The sequence below is a fragment of the Rana temporaria genome, chromosome 3, assembly GCF_905171775.1.
Source record: "Rana temporaria chromosome 3, aRanTem1.1, whole genome shotgun sequence".
Classification (NCBI taxonomy): domain Eukaryota; kingdom Metazoa; phylum Chordata; class Amphibia; order Anura; family Ranidae; genus Rana; species Rana temporaria.
The window spans coordinates 472,093,062-472,108,274 of record NC_053491.1 but is presented as its reverse complement, the minus strand read 5'-3'; the positions used below and the strand labels follow the sequence as shown (position 1 = coordinate 472,108,274).

The 15,213-nt window shown below is 43.7% G+C and overlaps 1 protein-coding gene across 1 annotated transcript in view; it reads left to right on the top strand.

The window, feature by feature from the left end:
- The window catches only part of LOC120933632 (alpha-N-acetylneuraminide alpha-2,8-sialyltransferase-like), a 79,923-nt gene that overhangs the window by 805 nt on the left and 63,905 nt on the right, over positions 1-15,213 (top strand). Inside the window, exon 2 of the mRNA XM_040346942.1 lies at positions 716-796. Coding sequence (XP_040202876.1) covers positions 716-796 — 81 coding nt within the window. The remainder of the gene's footprint in view (positions 1-715; positions 797-15,213) is intronic.

The window sequence follows — 15,213 nt, the reverse complement described above, 5'->3', positions numbered from 1 at the left end:
AAGAAAGTATAAAAGAGAGGAAAGGGGAGAACAAAGGAGACAAGAGAAGAAAGAAAGTATAGAAGAGAGAAAAGGGACGAACAAATGAGACAAGAGAAGAAAGAAAGTATAGAAGAGAGGAAAGAGGAGGTGAAAAGAGACAAGAGAAGAAAAAGCATAGAAGAGAGAAAAGGGGAGAACAAAAGAGATAAGAGAAGAAAGAAAGTATAGAAGAGAGGAAAGGGAAGAACAAAGGAGGCATGTGGAAAAGGCATGGGAGGGAGGAGAGGGGAGATAAGACGAGAGAAGGAAAAGGACAAGAGAGAAGAGGGCAAGGGCATGACAGGGAAGACCAGAGGATAGAGAATAGGAGAGGAGAAATAATTACAAAAAAAATAGGCAAAGGGAGAGCAGCGGGAACAGTGGCAGAGGAGGAAAGAGTAGAGGAGAAAGGAAAGTGAGAAGGGCAAAAGCAGATAATAGAGGTGAGAAAAGAGAGAGGAGGGTTGAGGAGAAAATAAAAAGAATAGAAGGAGAGAGAGAACTGGAGAGGAATGATGAGAGGAGAGAAGAGAGAAGAGAAGAGAGGAGAGGAGATACTTTGAAGAAGAGAGAAATGAATGGAAGTAGAAAGCGAACAGGAGAGGGGAAAGGGAGGCAGGGAGATCGGTGAAGAAGAGTTAAAGGAATGAAGAATATAATTTTATTGACAAGTTTTTAATATTCCTTTAAAAAGGTCAAAGAAAACAAAAGCTAACCTGTCACCAGAAGAATGTTCCCATCTAAAGTCTCTCATATTGAATTCTGTAATGAAAATGTAAGTAATATATTTATTATACTTGTCATATACTGTAGTAAAGTGTAAATGAGAAAATAATGAGGTTGTACGGAGCTGAAAACATGGTCAGGGCATACTCTTATGCCTTGTACACGCGATCGGAACTTCCGATGAAAAAAGTCAGGCAGAGTTTTTTCATCTGATATTACGACCGTGTGTGTGCCCCATCTGAGTTTTTCCTTCGGAAATTCTGACGGACTTATAAAAAGAACATGTTCTATCAGAAATTCCGTTCGTCTGTATGGAACTCCGATGGAGAAAAAAACATGCATTCTCAGAATCAAGTCGGCGCAAGTTGATGCTCGGAAACATTGAACTTAATTTTTCTCGGCTCGTCGTGGTGTTGTACGTCACCGCGTTCTTGACGGTCGGAATTTGATGTGACAGTGTGTATGCAATCTGTCAGGCCTCGTACACACGGCCGAGGAACTCGACGTGCCAAACACGTCGAGTTCCTCGGCGAGTTCAGCCCTGAAGCCGCCGAGGAGCTCGGCGGGCCGAGAGCTCCCATAGAACAACGAGAAAATAGAGAACATGTTCTCTATTTTCTCGACGAGTTCCTCGGCGGCTCCATCGGGCTGAAAGTGTACACGCGACAGAGTTTCTCGGCAGAATCAGGCTCTGACCGAGTTTCTCGCCGAATTCTGCCGAGAAACTCTGTCGTGTGTACGAGGCCTCAGAGTTTATCCAGACGGAAATTCCGATCGTTTGTACAAGGCATTACTTACTATACAGTAATGTGTGATTATTTTTAGCAGGATTTGAACTTTACTAAACCATGATCACACCATCTCCAATGTATGTGTCTGAGCCATGCTTTGCACTGGGTTTAGGACAAATAAGTAACTTACTGTTCCTTTTTTAAAACTGTGTTCTATAGGTAAATAATTAATGAACACATACGTGATCTTCCGTGCTCTAAATGGGTATAGATATTGTCAGTACAAATACAAGCTAGAGAGACTGAGACATGATAAAATGAGTAGGAATGCACTGAACAGGTTTGGTTTGAGACGGGTTCGGTGAATTTTACTGAAGTTTGGGTGTCAACAAGAGCTGAGTTAAAAAAAAAAAAATAATTCTAGGCCATTTCTAATATAATATGCAAGGGATTTTCAAGCAAATGGGAAATTTTTTAAAAAAATATATAATTTGGTGGGGAGTAGGGATGACCTTGTGGTTATGTCTGGACTGAACTTTGTTTGTTCCAGTGTTTGTCTGAAAGGAAGACATCAGGCCCCTTTAGTGGAAGTCAAACATTGTATACTGGAACTACATTTCTACGGTTACTATCTTTGAGGGACGGGGCACACGAGAACAGGGTGCCAGAAAGGTGCGTTCTTGCACCACATTCAAAACTGACTTTTAGACACGTGCATTCGTTTTCGTCCGAATGCATTTTCGCTTGAATTTTTGCTTCCGTTTTAACAAACGATAACTAATGTTCAGAATCCGAAATCAGAAAGATCCGACATAAAAAATGCTTTATTTTCGTTTCGTTGCGACAACAGTTCGTTATAGATAGAAGATTCGACATGACGGTGACAATAGCAATCTGTGTCTATCGAGCCTGCGGTCAAATGTGCCTAACCTTAACTCTATTAGTCCGAGATCATTCGACATAGAGAGAAAAGATTTGACATTTTAGAGACATGAAGATTTGCCATAGAGAGAAAAGATTCGTCATAGAGAGAAAAGATTCGACATTATAGAGACATGAAGATTTGACATTATAGAGACATGAAGATTTGACATAGAGAGAAAAGATTCGACATTTTAGAGACATGGAGATTCAACATAGAGAGAAAAGATTTGTCATAGAGAGAAAAGATTTGTCATAGAGAGAAAAGATTAGACATTATAGAGACATGAAGATTCGACATAGAGAGAAAAGGTTCAACATTATAGAGACATGAAGAGTCGACATAGAGAGAAAAGATTCGACATTATAGAGACATGAAGATTTGACATAGAGAGAAAAGATTCGACATTATAGAGACATGAAGATTCAACATAGAGAGAAAAGATTCAACATTATAGAGACATGAAGATTTGACATAGAGAGAAAAGATTCGACATTATAGAGACATGAAGATTCAACATAGAGAGAAAAGATTTGTCATAGAGAGAAAAGATTCGACATTATAGAGACATGAAGATTCGACATTATAGAGACATGAAGATTCGACATAGAGAGACAAGATTCAACATTATAGAGACATGAATATTTGACATAGAGAGAAAAGATTAGTCAGAGAGAAAAGATTCGACATTATAGAGACATGAAGATTCGACATAGAGAGAAAAGATTCGACATTATAGAGACATGAAGAGTCGACATAGAGAGAAAAGATTCGACATTATAGAGACATGAAGATTCGACATAGAGAGAAAAGATTTGACATAGAGAGAAAAGATTCAACATTATAGAGACATGAAGAGTCGACATAGAGAGAAAAAAAATTGACATTATAGAGACATGAAGAGTCGACATAGAAAAGATTCGACATAGAGAGAAAAGATTCAACATTATAGAGAAATGAAGATTTGACATAGAGAGAAAAGATTCGACAGTATAGAGACATGAAGGGTCGACATAGAGAGAAAAGATTAGTCAGAGAGAAAAGATTTGACATAGAGAGAAAAGATTCAACATTATAGAGACATGAATATTTGACATAGAGAGAAAAGATTAGTCAGAGAGAAAAGATTCGACATTATAGAGACATGAAGGGTCGACATAGAGAGAAAAGATTAGTCAGAGAGAAAAGATTTGACATAGAGAGAAAAGATTCAACATTATAGAGACATGAAGAGTCGACATAGAGAGAAAAGATTCAACATTATAGAGACATGAAGAGTCGACATAGAGAGAAAAAAAATTGACATTATAGAGACATGAAGAGTCGACATAGAGAGAAAAGATTCGACATTATAGAGACATGAAGATTTGACAAAGCAGCTAAACACATACGATCGCCATGAGCTGTCATTTATGGTGAAATTGCTCGGCCCATAGGCTATAGAAGAATTCTAATGTTGGTTGACTAGTAATAATAATTAATAAATATAATTATTGCTAGTGTCATACAACATTAGAGTTCTTCTATAGCTTGTGGGCGGAGCATTGGACCGGAAATGTACGATTGTGGCGTCGTACAGTTTAGATGCTTCGTCGAATCTTTTTAGAACATTCGACTGATGCCATAAGCCTTCAATGACAGATTCCACCTTAATTAATTTGGATTTTTGGACAAATTCATTTTTTAACCACTTCAGCCCTGGACCATATTGCTGGTCAATGACCGGGCCACTTTGCGATTCGGCACTGCGTCGCTTTAACTGACAATTGCGCGGTCGTGCGACGTGGCTCCCAAACAAAATTGGTGTCCTTTTTTTTCCCACACAGTAGAGCTTTCTTTTGGTGGTATTTGATCACCTCTGCGGTTTTTATTTTTTGCTCTATAAATAAAAATAGAGCCACAATTTTGGAAAAAAAAATTAATATTTTTTACTTTTTGCTGAAAAAAATATCCCCCAAAAATATATAAAAAAACGTTTTTTTTTCCTCAGTTTAGGACGATACGTATTCTTCTACATTTTTTTCGAAAAAAAAAAAAATCCGCAATAAGCGTAAATTCATTGGTTTGCGCAAAAGTTATAGGCCCAGATTCTCAACCTAGATTCGATGGCGTATCTTCAGATACGCCGTTGTATCTCTGCGTTGAGCCATCGTATCTATGCGACTGATTCTTAGAATCAGTTACGCATAGATATCTATTATATCCGACAGGCGTAAGTCTCTTACGCCGTCGGATCTTAAGTGCATTTTTTTTTTGGCCCGCTAGGTGGCGCTTCCGTCGAAATCCGTGTTGAGTATGCAAATTAGCTAGATACGCGAATTCCCGAACGTACGCGCGGCCGACGCAGTAAAGTTACGACATTTACGTTAGGCTTTTCCCGGCATAATGTTGCCCCTGTTATATGAGGCGCAGCCAATGTTAAGTATGGCCGTCGTTCCCGCGTCGAAATTTAAAAAAGTTAAGTCGTTTGCGTAAGTCGTCCGTGAATGGGGCTGGACGTCATTTACGTTCACGTCGAAACCAATGACGTACTTGCGACGTCATTTGGAGCAATGCACACTGGGATATTTTACGGACGGCGCATGCGCAGTTCGTTCGGCGTGGGGACGCGCTTCATTTAAAGGATACACGCTCCCTACCCGCTGAATTTGAATTCCGCCGGGTGATTTACGCTACGCCCCTGCAACTTACGGAGCAAGTGCTTTGAGAATACAGCACTTGCCCATGTAAGTCGCGGAGGCGTAACGTAAATGAGATACGTTACGCCCGCACAATTTTGCGACGATCTACGTGAATCTGCCCCATAGAGTCTACAAAATAGGGGATAGTTTTATGGCATTTTTATAAAAAAAATGTTTTACTAGTAATGGCGGCGATCTGCAATTTTTTTCGGTACTGCGACCTTATGGCGGACACATCGAACACTTTTGACACATTTTTGGAACCATTGGCATTTTTATAGCTATCAGTGCTATAAAAATGCATTGATTACTGTAAAAATGTCACTGGCAGGGAAGGGGTTAACACTAGGGGGCGAGGAAGGGGTTAATTATGTTCCTTAGGTGTGTTCTGACTGAAGGGGGGGTGGGACTGACTTAGGGAAATGACAGATCGCTGTTCATACATTGTATGAACAGAAAATCAGTCATTTCTCCCCCTGACAGGACCGGGAGCTGTGTGTTCACACACACAGCTCCCGGTTCTCGCTCTGTAACAAGCGATCGCGGGTGCCCAGCGGTGATCGGGCGCGCCCCTAGTGGCTGAAAAGCGAAATCACGTTATATTCTGTGATTTCGCGCAGCCGAGCCGACCTGCCGCCGTAAAACAGCGGCGGCTGGTCGGCTAGTGGTTAACGAAACAAAAATAAATAAAAACGAATTTCGGGAGTGACTAAATAAATGTATTTTTCGGACAAAAGCAAAATTCCGAAAACAAAATATTTCAGTGTGCACATGTCTACTGACTTTGTGATCTGTGCCAATACATTGTTAACGGCACCCCAAATGCAGTGCGTTGTTGGGCACTAAAAAAAACATGGTACCGCAGTACCATGCGATTTGGTGCAGTGCATTTTTCTTGCATATACTACTTTTTGTGCATTGTGGTGTGACTTTCCACCTATTCAAATGGAGGGGAATGTGCAGGATTTACACAGGAACACAGAACGCATTGCTGTGCAGTTCTATTTTGTGAACCGGCCCTTACAGCTTTCCAATGGCATTGTCTGGCCCCATTTAGCGCCAGATTCTCAGAGGAGATACGACGGCGTATCTCTGAGTTGCGCCGTCGTATCTATGCGCCTGATTCTTAGAATCAGTTACACATAGATTTCCCTTAGATCCAACAGGCGTAAGTCTGTTACGCCGTCGGATCATAACTGCATATTTACGCTGGCCGCTAGGGGCGTGTACGCTGATTTACGCGTCAAAATATGTAAATCAGCTAGATACACGAATTCACAAACGTACACCCGGCCGACGCAGTACAGTTACGCCGTTTACGTTAGGCTTTTCCCGGTGTATAGTTACCCCTGCCATATGGTGGCGTAAGTGCGGCGTACCAATGTTAAGTATGGCCGTCTTTCCCGCAACGAAATTTGAAAATTTTACGTCGTTTGCGTAACTCGTCCGTGAATGGGGCTGGGCGCAATTTACGTTCACGTCAAAACCAATACGTTCTTGCGGCGTATTAGGAGCAATGCACACTGGGAGATTTCCACGGACGGCGCATCCGCCGTTCGTGAAAAACGTCAATCACGTCGGGTCACAGAACATTTACATAAAACACGCTCCCCTGTTCCAAATTTGAATTAGGCGGGCTTACGCCGGCCGATTTACGCTACGCCGACGCAACTTACGGAGCAAGTGCTTTGAGAATACAGCACTTGCCCGTCTAAGTTGCGGAGGCCTAACGTAAATCGGGTACGTTACGCCGCCGCAAAGATACACCGCTGTACGAGAATCTGGCCCTTAGTTTTTGCCCAGGGATCCCTGACCATGTGAACAAAGGGGCAGGAATAGGGTGACATCACTGACCAAATAGCCCAGCCAGAGATTCCCTTCCCTTCACCTATATCCTTGTCCTAAATGGGGATCTGGTATTGACTGGGATGTGTTATGAAATCAGTGGACCTGTGTGTATGATCATATGTTGGGCAACATTTTTGTATATAAAAATAAAATAAAACATGTGGTGTGCTTAGCATGCCATGGTGAAGAGTGGACCTGGTTTTCATTGTGCCAGGGGTGTTGCTAGGATTTTAAAAGACCTGGGGCACACCAGATAGAATACCAGATAGAATACAGCCTGCTATGCACACCACGACAAACAGTGGGTGTAGCCAATTGTGTTAACATGGGGAGGAGCTTAAGGGGCGTAGTTGAATAAAACAATCTGTCGGGTCTGTCCTTCCCTCAGTATAATCTTTTCCCCCTACAGGTCAATCTGTCCTCCAGTATAATCCCCCCAAGGTCAGTCTGCCCCCAGTATAATGCTCCCCTCCAGGTCAGTCTGTCCCCCAATACAATTCTCCCAGGTAAGCCAGACTGAACTAGGGGGAATTGTACAGGGGGACAGACTGACAGTCTCCCCCCCCCCCAAGGTCAATATGACAGTACAATCCCACCCCATGGTCAATCTGTATCCCAGTATAATCAACCCAAGGTCAATCTGTCTACTAGTAAAATCAGTCTGTCCCCACTATAATTCCCCCCCCCCCCAGGTCAACTTGACCCACAATATAACCCCCCTCCCCCCGGGTCAGTCTGTTCCCCAGTATAATCTCCCTCCAGGTCAGTCTGTCCCCTAGTATAATCCCCCTCACCCAGGTCAATGTGTCCCCCAGTATAATCCTCCACAGTTTAATCTGTCTCCCAGTATATTCTCCCCCAGGTCAGTCTGTCCCCCTGTATAATCTCCTTCCAGGTCAGTCTGTCCCCCAGTATAATCCCCCTCACCCAGGTCAATGTGTCCCCCAGTATAATCCTCCACAGTTTAATCTGTCTCCCAGTATATTCTCCCCCAGGTCAGTCTGTCCCCCTGTATAATCTCCTTCCAGGTCAGTCTGTCCCCCAGTATAATCCCCCTCACCCAGGTCAATGTGTCCCCCAGTATAATCCTCCACAGTTTAATCTGTCTCCCAGTATATTCTCCCCCAGGTCAGTCTGTTCCCCAGTATAATCTCCCCCAGGTCAGTCTGTCCCCTAGTATAATCCCCTCCAGGTCAGTCTGTCCCCCAGTATAATCCCCAGGTCAATGTGTCCCCCAGTATAATCCTTCACAGTTTAATCTGTCTCCCAGTATATTCTCCCCCAGGTCAGTCTGTCCCCCAGTACAATTATCCCAGGTAAATCAGACTAACCTAGGGGAGATTTTACTGGGGGACAGACCGACAGCCCCCCACCAGAGGTGGCTCTATGCTTTGTGAGGCCTTAGGCAAAATTTAGACATGAGGCCCCACTCACGCCCATAATGGGAAAAATAATTCAAGCTATGAAAAAAATAATAATAATTTTTACGAGGCATCAGAGTCCTCCCTGCCCCCGGCCCAGTCTGCCCCTACCTCTTGGCGGGTTCAGCAGTGGCCCGGCAGCTCCGCCTCCACCTCTACAATTAGTTTGCAGCATGCAGCGTTGTGTACGAAAGACGGCGATCCTTTACCAGCCCGGCCTGCTCACCCTGCCAGCTTGGGGACACTGACTGGGGACATTCCCTCACATTCTGTCACATACATCAGGCAAATTAGGTGGCCGCGAGGCCCCTAAAAGTGCGAGGCCTTCTTTGCCTAATTAGAGAGCCGCCTCTGCCCCCCACCCCAAAAAAAGTCAACATGACAGTACAATCTCCCCAAGGTCAATCTGTATCCCAGTATAATCCACCCTAGGCTAATCTGTCTCCAAGTATAATCTTCCCCCCTGGTCAAATTGAGCCCCAGTATAATCCCCCTCAGGTCAGTCTGTCCCTAAGTATAATCTCCCCCCAGGTCAGTCTGTCCCCAGTACAATTCTCCCAGGTAAGTCAGACTAACCTTGGGGAGATTATACTGGGGACAGACAGTTCCCCCCCCAAATCTCAACAGGACAGCATACCTCCCGACCGTCCCGGATTTCACGGGAATGTCCCGTGATTCGCGGTAAATCCTGCGGTCCCACGAGCAGTGCTAATGTCCCGCAATTTCGCGCCCCCCCGCGATTACTGGTAAATCTCGCCGCCCCACTATTCGTGGTAAATCCCGCTATTTGCGACAAACCTCCCCCGCTCAACAACTCAGATCCGTAGAATCCCCCCCGCTGCACAACTTTGATCCGCGGAACCCCCCCGCTCAACAACTCAGATCCACGGAATCCCCCCCCGCTCAACAACTTTGATCCGCGGAACCCCCCCCCCCCGCTCAACAACTTTGATGTATGGGGGTATGCTCATTTTTCCCTCATTCTGAAGTTGAAAAGTTGGGAGGTATGTGACAGTACACCCCCCCCCCCCTCAAGATCAATCTGTATCCCAGTACAATCCACCCCAGGCTAATCTGCCTCCCAGTATAATCTCTCCCAGGTCAATTTGTGCCCCAGTATAACCCCCCCCCAGGTCAGTCTGTCTCCAAGTATAATCTCCCCCCAGGTCAGTCTGTCCCCCAGTATAATTTCCCCCAGGTAAGACTGACCTCCAGTGCAATTCCTGCAATAGTTGCTTTTTTTTAGGCCCTGCAATAGTTGCACAAATGCTTATCATATCACTGTTTTCACTAAAAATACACTAAAATCTTTATTAGCACACATAAACATAACATTACTTATAAAGTTCCTGTAAACCCTTTCACATGGGGTATACTAAAGTGTATGCCTGTGGAGAGCCATGTTTACCCACCTAGGGATGCACAGGTGTTCCGTGCAAGCAGTCCCGCTGATGTGAGAAAATATAGGAACCAAAAGGTTCCAAACCTGTGCAAACCAGTAACCAAAAAACGAACAAACCACAATAAAGAGCTGTGTGTTGTAAAGTGTAAAAAACACATAAAAAGTGAAAAAGAAACAAAGGAAGCGCACTCTTATATCATAAATTACATATCATAAATCACCATAGTAAATAAACAAATACATCTCCATTTGAATTATAAAAATACATACAAATTGTGAAATCCCATGTATAGATCCAACACATAAATAAACATCTTCGGTGAGTATAGAAAAAATTCCTCTCCACCCGCATGCAGACACACAAGGCACTCACCAGACTTACTTGACCCATATTACAGGGAGTCAAATTGCACATTTGGGAAAATCCAAGATGTCATACATGAGGTCACAGGAATGTATCCAAACCGCTGCTGTCTTCCATTCAGTCTATACAATTGTGCTCATAAGTTTACATACCCTGGCAGAATTTATGATTTCTTGGCCATTTTTCAGAGAATATAAATGATAACACAAAAACTTTTCTCTCACTCATGGTTAGTGTTTGGCCGAAGCCATTTATTATCAATCAACTGTGTTTACTCTTTTTAGAGTTCTTAATCCTGTGTATTGCCCCCTTTAACATGAATGACAGCTTGAAGTCTTTTGTGGTATTTGTGGATGAGGCTCTTTATCTTCTCAGATGGTAAAGCTCCCCATTCCTCCTCCAGTTCCTGTAAATTCTTGGGCTGTCTCGCATGAACGACACATTTGAGATCTCCCCAGAGTGGCTCAATGATATTGAGGTCAGGAGACTGAGATGGCCACTCCAGAACCTTCACTTTATTCTGCTGTAGCCAATGACAGGTGGACTTGGCCTTGTGTTTTGTGTCATTGTTATGTTGGAATGTCCAAGTACCTCCCATGCGCAGCTTCCTGGCTGATGAATGAAATGTTCTTCCAGTATTTTTTGATAACATTCTGCATTCATCTTGCCAACAATTTTGACCAAATTTCCTGTGCCGTTGTAGCTCACACATCCCAAAAACATCAGCGACCCACCTCCGTGTTTCACAGTAGGGATGGTGGACCGTTCATCATAGGCCTTGTTGACTCCTCTCCAAATGTAGGGCCAGATTCACAAAGAGTTACGCCGGCGTATCAGTAGATACGCAGACGTAACTCCGAATCTAAGCCCGTCGTATGTCTAAATGTATTCTCAAACTGAGATACACTTAAACATGCCTAAGATACGATGGCCTGCGCCATCGTATCTTAGGGTGCAATATTTACGCTGGCCGCTAGGTGGCGCGTCCATTGAGGTCGGCGTAGAATATGCTAATGAGTAGTTACGCTGATTCACGAACGTACGCTTGCCCGTCGCAGTAAAGATACACCGTTTCCATAAGAGATACGCAGCGTAAAGATAAACATGCCCCCTAGGTGGCGTATCCTATGTTAAGTATGGCCGTCGTTCCCACGTCGAAATTTTTAAATTTAACGTCGTTTTCGTAACTCGTCCATGAATAGGGCTGGATGTCAATTACGTTCAGGTCGAAACCAATGACATCCTGGCGATGTCATTTAGCGCAATGCACGTCGGGAAATTTTAGGGACGGCGCATGCGCATTAGGTTCGGCGCGAGAATGTGCCTAACTTAAATGCTCTACGCCTCCTACCCGGCTGATTTGAATTACGCGGGCTTGCGCCGGGGGAGTTACGCTACGCCGCCGCAACTTTACAGGCAAGTGCATTGTGAATCAAGCACTTGCCCGTAAAACTAACGTAAATGAGATATGTTATGCCGCCGCAGATCTACGTGAATCTGGCCCGTAGTGTTTATGGTTGTGGCCAAAAAGCTAAATTTTGGTCTCATCACTCCAAATGACTTTGTGGCAGAAGGTTTGAGGCTTGTCTTTGTGCTGTTTGGCGTATTGTAAGTGGGGTGCTTTGTTGCATTTGCGTAGAAATGCCTTTTATTTGGGCGACTCGACCATGCAGCCGTGGGCGTCCGCAGAACTTTTTTTTGGGGGGGGAGCGTCATTTTAGGTCACCCATGCCCCACTCCTTTTTGACAATTTCATGAAGGGGAGCGGCTTAGTCATTATCACATAAAGCGGGATAACCCCCCCCCCCCCCCCCCCACCTTCCACTGCCACATTTGGCACTTTTTAAGGGGGGAGAATGCCTTGTTTTGCCACATACAAGACCATGCAAAAAAATAAAATGCTGCGACCACAGCAAGTTAACCCCCCTTGCCCCCTCCTATGGACACCCATGCATGCAGCCCACATTTCTTCAAATGCCTCCTTATTGTGCATCTAGAAACATCCACACCACATGTTTTTAGAGAGTCCTGTATTTCACCTGAAGTTATTTGTGGGTGTTTCTTTGCATCCCCAACAATTTTCATGGCAGTTGTGAATGAAATTTGAGTTGGTCTACCTGACCGTGGTTTGGTTTCACCAGAACCCCTAATTTTCCACTTCTTGATTAGAGTTTGAACACTTCTGATTGTCATTCTCAATTCCTTGGATATCTTTTTATATTCCTTTCCCGTTTTATACAGTTCAACAACCTTTTCCCGCAGATCCTTTAACAATTCTCTTGCTTTTCCCCATGACTCAGAATCTAGAAACGTCAGTGCAGCACTGGATGGAAGATGCAAGGGTCTGTCAGGAGTCCAGTAACTCATTGCCCTTTTATACACACACACTGGCCCGGATTCAAAGAGATCTGCGCTCTATTTGCGGAGGCGCAGGGCGACGATTTTGCCCTGCGCCCCCGCAAATATTTTGCGCTGCCCTTGCGAGGGAGCGCCGGCAAAATTGCAAGGCGTAAGCACGGGTGGCAATGGCGGGTGTGTGAAGGGGTCCTCCCACACAGGCCACCCTACCTGCTCCGCTTTGAAGCCCAACGGGGCAGAGGGACTCCCTATAAGGGAGCGAGAGGATTAGCCCGCTCAACCAGCCCCGTTAGTCCTTTGCCTCTCTTTTTAGAGACCGCATGGTCAAAGTGCGTGCATGTTAACCCAATTTAGAGTGCGTGTAAGTGTGGTGTTTTTTGTGGGAGGGGGGTGGGCGTACTAAGCGCAGGCTTACCTCGCATAGCACACCCACCGGGAGCCGGGCTGAGACCACCAAACTCAATTCACATGTAGCCGAGACCGGGATCCGAACCCCTGGCTGCAGAGGTGAATGGCTTGTCAGCGCAGTGCCAATCGCGTTGAGCTACCGCAGCTCCTCGAATCTTTTCTCTTTATGTAGAATAATATTGGACTAATAGTGTTAAGGTTAGGCACAATTAAGGTTGAATCTGTCATTGAACGCTTATGGTGTCTGTCATTTAAATAAGGGAGATGGGGAAGGGGATTGCGCAAGTATCCACTATTGTATAGAAGGTAATTGTCACCTCCTATAGAAGATCGTACACCCAATTGGGTGATGTTGCTGTAACCAAAACTATAATCAAAAAGTAAGGGAAAACAAGGGGAAGGGAAAAGGGAAAGGGACCAAGGGAAGGAAAATGGTCGGCCAGCAAGGCCTAAAGGGGGTTACTTCGAACAACACTATAATGATCAAGAGGAGAACAATGATAATATTTAATTTAATTTATTGGTATCAAAAAGTAAAAAAGAAGGCATTACGGTATTAGAACTACATGAAAAATGGGTGGCTGTAATAATTGTATGGCTACCCTATATATAAAAAAGACAGCACATAGACAAAAAATATAACAAGACACAGACAAACATTAAACAAATAGCGTGATCCGGACACGTATGTGTTCAGCCTAGACATGTATCACACACTCGTATTAGAATATTTTTAGGAATTTAATGCGGCAGTCAATTGGCTATAAAAGTAGGGACAAGTATAATCCCTACAGGGTTGCCATAAGTCAATAGAGTGTTGAACTAAATGAAAGGGCTGGACACTGGCTTAATGAAAACTAGGGGAGTGGAGGGAATGGGAGGGTTAGATTGATAGCATGGATCCATGCAAGGTTCATGTACCAGATGATTCTCAACATGAAAAGTGACTCACTAAAAGTTCCATAAATAACCAAAACAGTCTGGTCACGGCTAAGTACTGTAGGTTTTATAACTTTGTTGACATGTGGAATTCATAGGAACACTGGTATCTTGCAAGACACTTTTATGATGCACTGATATTAAGATCGCTGTAATATTCAATTGGAAAGGGTGATGATTAAACAGCATTAACTGTATTCAAGTCCAGCATCAAATTGCTGGAGTCAGTGACATTTGTAAGAAAATATCAAGCATCAAATGAATTGGTAGAGTAGATGTCTGCAGCAACGTTAGTTAAATCAGCATAGATAGCTTGTAATAACCGTGATTGTAAAGGTAAATACGTTACCACCTCGTTGGCTGTTGCATATGAAACAGGTCTCTCCATGAGATGGAATGGGATGGAAGCAGATCGATGTGTACATCGAGACCTGGCGTCCTGGTTCGGCCGTCTCAATAGCAGTCTCAGTATGGCTGTGTCGCCGTGATGCAACTTAATCTGGATCCAAAGCTGTTTTAACCTCCTGAGCGGTGTTCCCGAGTCTGACTCGGGGTGAGATTTTTGGGCTAAAATCGGTAACCCCGAGTCAGACTCGGGCTTGCCTCGCTGGATGTACAGGGAGTGTTTACTTACCTTGTCCCTGGATCCAGCGATGCCACCGCGCTGTGTGAGCAAGCGGGACCTCGCTCGATTCACACAGCGTCCTCCTGTGCCGCCGATCTCCGTTCCCTGCGACGTTACGACGCACGGGGACGGAGAACGGCGCCAAATTCAAAAAAGTAAACAAACACATTACATACAGTATACTGTAATCTTATAGATTACAGCACTGTATGTAAAAAATACCCCCCCCCCCCCTTGTCCCTAGTGGTCTGCCCAGTGCCCTACATGTACTTTTATATAATAAAAACCTTTTTTTCTCCCTGCAAACTGTAGATTGTCCATAGCAACCAAAAGTGTCCCTTTATGTCAAAAATAGTTTTAGATCAGCTAGAAAACAGCGATAATAAATTATAATCACTTGCAGAATTGTGCGATAGCGATTTGTGGGGAAATTCGTCATAAAAAAATAATAATAATGACAACGACAATTCTGCAACTGAGCAAATTTCAGTGATTTTGATTTGATTACATTATTGAATAATTTTTATTATAATTATATTATTATTTGTTATAATTATTTATAGTTATTTATTATATTATAATTTATAATTTTGTTTTTAAAAAAATGTCATACCGGGGATGCCTATTAGAATCTTGTTTGGTCAGATTTAAGTGAGTTATTTCTAAAAATGACAGACCTACAATATAAAACGCCAAATTTCCTTGCAAATAATGGTACAGCTTTCAGCATGTTTTTTCTGAAAGAATCATACCGCCAGGGAGGTTAA